At 49.5% G+C, this 7,535-nt stretch overlaps 1 protein-coding gene across 1 annotated transcript; it reads right to left on the bottom strand.

Moving 5' to 3' along the window:
- Positions 1-231: 231 nt before the first annotated feature.
- On the bottom strand, positions 232-5,288 carry ERP29 (endoplasmic reticulum protein 29). Its single transcript, XM_068653553.1, has 3 exons — positions 5,130-5,288; positions 3,222-3,360; positions 232-2,056 (listed from the first exon to the last, which is right to left on the bottom strand). Exons 1-3 carry the CDS (start codon positions 5,250-5,252, stop codon positions 1,554-1,556), a joined length of 765 nt encoding a protein of 254 aa, XP_068509654.1. The 5' UTR covers positions 5,253-5,288; the 3' UTR covers positions 232-1,553.
- Positions 5,289-7,535: the final 2,247 nt, after the last annotated feature.

Raw genomic sequence — 7,535 nt, 5'->3', positions numbered from 1 at the left:
GCAGCCGACCCGAGGCGACCCTGCTTAGCTTCGCCACGCCGCCGCGCCGCGCAGCGCCACCGGCGGGCGCCGGAGGGCGGGAACGGCTGAGGGGGCGAGCGGGCGGCGCTGAGGGGCCGGGGGCGGCCGCCGCGGTCTCCTCAGGAGCCTCCCCCCCTCGCTCAGCCTTTGCCTTCTCCCTGACCCCCCAAACCAGCAGCAGTTTCTTTAGAAAGCAGCTGAAGCGTCAGCTATTAATTGGAACCGGTTTATTTTTATTATTATTAATTATTATTATTACAGCATTTTTAATACACTTCACCTTGCAGCAATGTCTGCTCCTTGAGATTCAAAAGGCAGCAAAGCTCCCTCAGAAATGAGTTTTGCCGAGCTTGGAAGCGGAGCCTTGAGGCAGAAGGCGCAGCAGGTGTTCCTCTCAGCTTGGGGCCCTGATCAGCAGCCGCCTGAGCTCCACACAGCAAGGACAGCACCCACAGCACCTGCTTGCCTGATCCCTGGGCCAGGTACCTCCATTAAAGCAGGTGGAGCTTTTAAGGAATTAATACTTCTGCTTCCCGTCACAAGACCTCGTTTTCAAACACTTAAAACTCTGCCAAACGCTGTTGAAGCTTTAGTTTGAGTGCCATTCACTTCTGAAGACCAGGTTGGAGAAGGTATTTCATTCACGTTGACTACTGTTTGCAACTTTTCAATGTATTTGTCTCCCTTTCTTCTGAATTGGGGAGATGAAGACTGATCAGGAAGAACAGGCAAAAAGCACAGGCACTGATGTCCTTTTCATGGGGAAGCTCACCTGAATTTACCTCATCAGCCTCTGAAAAAGCCCATTTTTGCACTGGCGAGTCTCCTTGTAATAGCACCTCGAGGTGATCTGCCCTTGCGCTGTGCTCACTCAGCCCAAATATCGCGACGGGGCTCGGGAGGATGCTTGCTGACAGGAGATGCAGGGCGAGTTCGGAGGGCAGAGAACCTGGCTTCACCTCACCTGGGGGCTGCCCAAGGCAACCAGAGACAGGAGCCGCTGGAGGAGAAGGCAGAAAGAGGAAACTGCGGGTCTCTCGGTCAACAGCAGGTAAGAAAAGCAAGACTGGGGTAAGAAGCCCTACTGGGAAGGCAAAAGGTAGGATGAGGGTGAAAGGGAATAAAATGCGAGGGCACTAAATCCAGGGGAAGGTGGGGACAGGGGCATCAAGTCTGTACCTTTTAAAGCACGTAAGATAGAACGTGGGACTGAATTTTGTTATTTGTTTGCCAGGGAACACCTGTAAAAACCACCAGGAATGTGCCTCAGGCCAATCTAGTATTTTTTTTTTTTTTTGGTCTACTTTAACACTGTTATTTAATGATATTACACAATACTGGGAGCTTGCTTTAAGGTGATTTTCCCAACGTTTAGAATACTGTATTTTTAAGGAATGGCTCGATTTTATAGCTGACGATATCAGAAGGAAATCTGCTGCTCTCTTGAAGACAGCGGGAAGTTTTCTTGCATAAGGAGAACTGGTTAGGACTCTCGACAGTGTTTCACAGCTTGTACAAAGTTATCCAACATATTAGAGCTCATCTTTTTCGTTATTCTTCTTCAGGAAAGAAGCAAGGATATTGAGGCTTTTCTGGAGCTCCTCCTTTTTTCCATCACTCATTTTGTTCTTCTCAATCAGTTTCGTGATTCGGACGACTTCATTAGCAGCAAACTCTTCTCCCTGCTCCAGTATCTTGCTCATAATTTTCAAGTATTGCTCAGCTGACTTCTTCTCAGTTTCTTTTGCTTTTTCTAAGCTTTGTTGCCCCTTTTTCAGGAGGGACTGCCGCTCTGACTTTTCGGTGGTACTCACAAACTTGCTGGCCAGCATGTCATACTCCTTCAGGCAGCCTGGCATCCCCAGATAGATACCACTACTCTTCAGCCAGCGCTGAATAGCCCCGGCTTTAATTTGGCCAGTGTAAGGTAAAGGATTGTCAAAGTCACCATCCCGAAACAAGTAAAAAATAGGGAACTTTTCCTTATCCATCTTGTACTTTTCACCCAGGTCAGTGTTCAGTTTATCACCATAATCTGTTAAGAGAAAACAAAACAGAGAAAAACACAGTATATTAGGCTAATGCAAAAATATAATTTAGGATTCTCTCGTATACAGACTGACAAATATTTGTCTCCAGAGTTTCAACAATTCCTAATAACCTCTTTGCCAGGAAATGCCATACACTGAAACAAAAACACTCCAGAAAATCATTTGGGCAAGGCAGACCATCATTAGGTTTTCCCAAGAAAAATACAAGATTCTAATGATGCTTTTCTTTGACTGTTAGCACAAAACCTCTAGGAACAAACCCAGTTATCATTATGGGAAATTAATTGTGTTTTGTTTTGTTTTTTTTCCTCCTTGTTTTGTTTTATCCTTTGATATTACACTTAGATGGATTCTTTTTTCCTGGTCTATGTGCAGAGAGCACACCCTTGTATTTTAGTTCTGACAGCATTCCAAGCAAGGGGATGTTTTTACTTCGCACATAAATTCCATTTATTCTTGAGGACAAAAAGCCATAACTCAAGGGATGTCAACCATGCTGCCTGGGTAAACCAACGTGTGCTTAGCAATGTCAGTGTGGTTCAACTTTCCAGTTAGGCAATTTCTGTGGGCTTAAATCCTTAATTCTACCTGCAAAGCAAGAACAAGTAAGGTGGCAGTGAGCCATTCCTCATTGCTTTCCCACAGAAGTCAACAACAAAACGCCAGCTTACGCCAGCCACGGTGCAACAACTGCTTTCTGAGCCTTATCAGCAGCAAATAGAGGGTTTGCTACAATTAATTAACCATATCGCTTTGATTTGTTTGACCAGGCTGATGGCTAAAACCCAGTTCTTGCGGGGTCTGGTCCCTGAAAATGGATGAAAAGGTTTATTTCAGGAACAAAAAAAAAAGGAAGGAAGAAAAGTGCTGTGAAGGAGGAGGGTGGCACCCACTGGAGCCGTGGGCTGCCTTGCTTCATTAACCAGCCGACAGCAGAGCGCAGCACTCCCACGCTCGCTGCAGGAGGTGACGGCGGAGCTCTGCTACCAGCCAGGGCAGGGCCACTCCATATTTCGATCTGACAGCACCGTGTCAATCTCGTCTCCCACTACCAGAATTACCTCAGAGCCTATTTTGAGCAGAAACTGCAGCGGGTTTTACTTTCTCGCCACCAACCTGTAGTGTACGAATCTGTTCAGAGCTCCTCACCTGATATCCCCACTTCAGCCACCAGAAGATCTTCACTGGAGCCTGAGCTCTCTGCCAGCTTTTTGAACTCATCTTGTTTCTCACCGTAAGGATATTGTGTATCAAATTTCACCAGGACAAACTTATGCTTCGGAATTACCTAAAATAATAAGAAAAGAAAAAAAAAAGACAAAACTTAAAATTTCAGGTTTGAGCAATCTACAAGCCACCTAAGGTTGTTTTAGCTCTTTCATATTTTCCTGCGCAACGAGTAGGTGCAGAGGGAGATGGAAATTTTTTAATTATAGCCTTTGAAAAGTGACTCACTGCAGCGTGAGCGAAAACTGCATGTACGTATCCCTATAGCAGATGATAACGATGGTACACGATCGGTTCGGGGGGATCTGATAACGGCTTTAATTATACATGATTTGCTTATTGTAAACCTGATCGGCATCTTGGAGGCAAGTCAGTGAAAAGACTTCCAGGGGGACGTTAGGAGGTTGGAGGACAAATCTAAGGCCGTTCTGAAGCGTCCCAGCACGAGAGCCGCAGCTCAGAGCAGAGGTACGGGCAGCAGCGGAAACACTGCTCTGGTTCAGTACACAGCGTTGGTGTTTAATCGATTCCTCTCCACTTCTGCCGTTGCTTTTGAATTTAGCTCTGCTAAATGAGCTCGGCCGTGAATCTGCCACCTGCTTTGGGCTCTGTTCTGCCCCCAGGAGAAGACCTTGCAACATGTTTTTTTTCTAGTGAGCGCAACCGGCTCGCAGCGCAGGTCCCCGCCTACACAGCGCCCTGCGAGTGCTGCTCAAGCAGGGACACAGCAGCTGCTTGCACCACTTCACGAGCCTCCAGCTCAGGGCCTGTTGATCTCGCAGCTTATTTACTGTCCTTGTACAAAGCGAACGCAGCGTGTTACAGCTCTGACATTTCTGCTGGTCTCTTCAAGCTCCTCTTGCAGCACACTGCCAATTACTTCAACTTCTCCTCCTAAGGAGCTAAGGGCTGTAGAACGCAGTAGCCTTAAAACACCAAAAAGGGTTTGTCACAGCAGAAAAATCAGGAGGGGGCTGGCGTGTGGCAAGAGCTATTTGCTCATGTCAGGGCAGTTTGTTCAGGGCAGACGCTTTTTTAACCAGCTCAGCTGATCCTTGTCTCTCCTGCCCGTGTTGCTAAAGTGCCCGCGCTGATCCTGCAATTCGATGGCTCCCTTTCGACAGGCTCCTCTCCACCTCCCTACCACCCAGCTGTGCCATCCTTCCCAGCGCTGGTCAGTGCTGAATTAAAAACGCTTCCAGGCTCTTGGAAGACGCTTTCAAAGTGATTTTTTGGGGAAAAAAAATAAAGAATAAGGACAACCCCCCCCAACCAAGCATGCAAGCCTGACAGCAGCCATCTGCTCTGTCTGACCCTTCTGCTCCATCCACACAAACCCCAGGGACATTGCTCAGAGCGGGGACCACCCGAGGATCGCTTCGCCGTGCACGGGGGGCGCGGGGCAGGGGCCGGGAGGCGGCAGCGCCGCTCCGCCCGCAGGGAGCCGAACCCCGCCGGGCCGCGAGCCCCGCACGGAGCCGCCGGCCGCGCTGAGCCCCCCGCGGCCCCGGCTCCACTTGGAGCGCGCCTATTGGCTGCCCACCTCCCCTGCTGCTCTCCCATTGGCTGCTCACCGCCACTGCCGCTCTGCCATTGGCTGATCCCGGATCCTCAGCCATCCCGCGAGCCCCGCGCCGCGCCGGCTCTACCCCGGCTGCCCCCTCTCCGCGCCCCCCGGTCCCCCACACCCCAACCCCGGCTCCTTCCCCCGGGCCCCCCGCGGCAGCCCCGCGGTGCTCAGGGCCGGAGCGCGGCTCTCCCTGCACGGCCGCGCCCCCCACCTGCCTCCCCGAGCTCCCCCGCGCGGGCCCAGCAGCCCCCCGGCGGTACCTTGTAGAAGGTGAGCGAGTCGAGGGGCACGGAGCCCTTGGTGTGCAGGGCGCGGCTGCCGGGCAGCGCCAGGCCCAGCAGGCAGCCGAGGAGCAGGGAGCCGGCGGCAGCCGCCGCAGCCATGGCGGAGAGCGGAGGGAGTGGGGCGGCGGTCACGTGGCCGTGCGGAGCGCCCGCCGCCGCCGCCGCCACCGGGGCCCGGCCCCCCCCCGCCCCGGGCTGCGGGTGGCCGGAGGGGAGCAGGGGCACGGGGGGTGGTTCAGGTGCAGGCAGGCGGCTCTGAGCGGCCCCGGTGGGCACAGCGCTTTGAGGGGAGCTCTAGGGCTTTCCCGTGTCCTCAGCTAAAGGCAGGACATAAAGCAGAAAAAGCCTGAGCAGCAGCGACAGAGGAGCATGGCAAAGAGGAACCATGAAGACAAAGAGCCATCAACCCCCTCCCTCGAGCAGGCAGCGCTTCGAACCCCGACCACATGCAGAAAGCTGCATTTTTCTCCCCCTGCTTTCTCTTTATTCAGCCCAGGTAACTTGATTTTCTCCTTGCCCAGCACCAGAACCATCCAGCTTCACCAAGAAGCTTCACAAGCACTATGGTTACATCCCGAGCATCCAGATGGAAAAATGAAAGAGGCAGCAAGACTGATTCGTAACGAAACTGACTTTTATATAAATTATAAACCCATCCAGTTTAAAGCAGATCGTTTGCAGTTGTGTCACTTAAGTCCGTAGAAGGCTGAGGCATACGTATCTTCTACAGTCATAAATTACAATGAATAATCAAGGAAGAGAAAGTTCAGATAAGGCTGCAGATACAACAAAAAAAATCCCGTTTGAGATTACTAATGGTTAAAATAACACCATGATTATCAATGATCGCAAAATATAAATGCAACTCTCGAACAGTTAAAATTGGTAAAAAGTACAAAAATGAGGGGGAACACAAACAGGCATTGTACATTTTCTTCGGTATGTAGACAAAGCAGGGTAAGAGATTTCTGACCTTCATCTACATTAGATACCAACTTAAAGCAAAGAGGTGAGGAAATCTGTAAAAGGATCGTGGCTCATGATCCCAGTAGTATAAAAGCAGTATTTTTTTCAGTCTGTAAACAGTAGTCTTGGTAGCTTTTTCTAAGTATGTTTTTCAATTCATCATCAAAACCAAACCAAAACAAACAAAAAACAAACCCCAAGAGTGGAAAAGGGTGAACAGCAGCAATGGTTGATAGCTTGAACTTCTTACCAAGTCCCAGGGGGACACATTCTGGAAGGGAAATGCTCTTTTGTAAGAAATATATAATATATTTAACTGTACACAATTTATAAGGAGAGAGAAATTCTCCCTCTCCCTCAAGCAAGCCCCCAAATAATTGGTACACAGTCATTTTTGCACCCCCACTGACTCCTCCCAGAGAGGAGTTACAGCTTGTGACGAGATGGCGTCTGGTTTATAAAACACTGAGTGAACCAAGTTGTATTTGACAAGTTTATCATTCACCTGTGGCCAGACCTGGAAACGGAACAGCAGGCAACGCACACAGTCAGCATTCCCCCCGTGCTGGTTGTGGATGGGCTGAGGGAGCAGCCACCAGAGCTGAGCCCTTCTGTCATCTCTTCTCAGGCTTCGCTTCAGACAATGCACATCCCCTCCCTCACCTCCCCCCAGCAATTTCAATTCTGCTTTTAAGGGAACTGATGCAGAAAATTTTTTTTTTTTGAACAAGTTCTGCTTTCTGGCCCACAGGGTTTTAAAAGCTTGGTTTTATTAACCCTGCCTCACTTTTGTCGCTGTTCTTATTGATACAACTGGTCGAGTTCAGCCTGTCGCAGCAGCAGTGCAAGGAAACTCTAGCAGAAGTCAGCCCCTGGACGAGGATGCTGTGTCAACTCTGCATTCAGTGCTGGTGTTTGCATGAAGCCCTACCTACATTTGCACTGCCACAGGGAGGGGATGGGACAGGAACATCAGCAGTGGCAATTTGTCTCCTTTAACGAAAACGGGCAGTGCAGATTTCTGGCTCAGTGCTTCTCTGTGAATTGCATAATCTCAGCACGTACCCTACACATTTCAAAGCATCAGTGTCAGTCATCAGTCTTGCTTTAATTTAAGGAACACACCCTTCTTTCAAAAATGGTATTTCTATACAACGTATAAGACAGTTCAGTTTGTTCAGGAAAAGGATTACTCTAAAACAGACTTTAACACGTTTTGGTATTCCTCCAGCCCAGAGCACTTACCAGACATCGCAGTTAAACCATGAGGACATCCCTTACAATTTAGACAACCTGCAGACAGCCTTCTTTCCCTTTCAGGATGGGGCAAAAGCAAAACTAAATCCAGCAAGAGCAGCAATGTGATTTTTTTTTTTTTTACACAGGGGATTTATTTTAAAAAAATACTCTCATCAA

Source organism: Anas acuta, chromosome 17 (genome assembly GCF_963932015.1).
Source record: "Anas acuta chromosome 17, bAnaAcu1.1, whole genome shotgun sequence".
In the NCBI taxonomy this organism is placed as follows: domain Eukaryota; kingdom Metazoa; phylum Chordata; class Aves; order Anseriformes; family Anatidae; genus Anas; species Anas acuta.
The sequence above is the reverse complement of the archived record's forward strand: the minus strand, read 5'-3'. Positions and strand labels throughout refer to the sequence as shown.

Coding starts and splice junctions, on each gene's coding strand:
- ERP29 (XM_068653553.1), bottom strand. CDS start 5,252: ATGGCTGCGGCGGCTGCCGCCGGCTCCCTGCTCCTCGGCTGCCTGCTG. Junction 3,361..5,129: donor ACTCGCTCACCTTCTACAAG/GTACCGCCGGGG, acceptor TTATTATTTTAG/GTAATTCCGAAGCATAAGTT. Junction 2,057..3,221: donor GGCTGAAGTGGGGATATCAG/GTGAGGAGCTCT, acceptor TTCTCTTAACAG/ATTATGGTGATAAACTGAAC.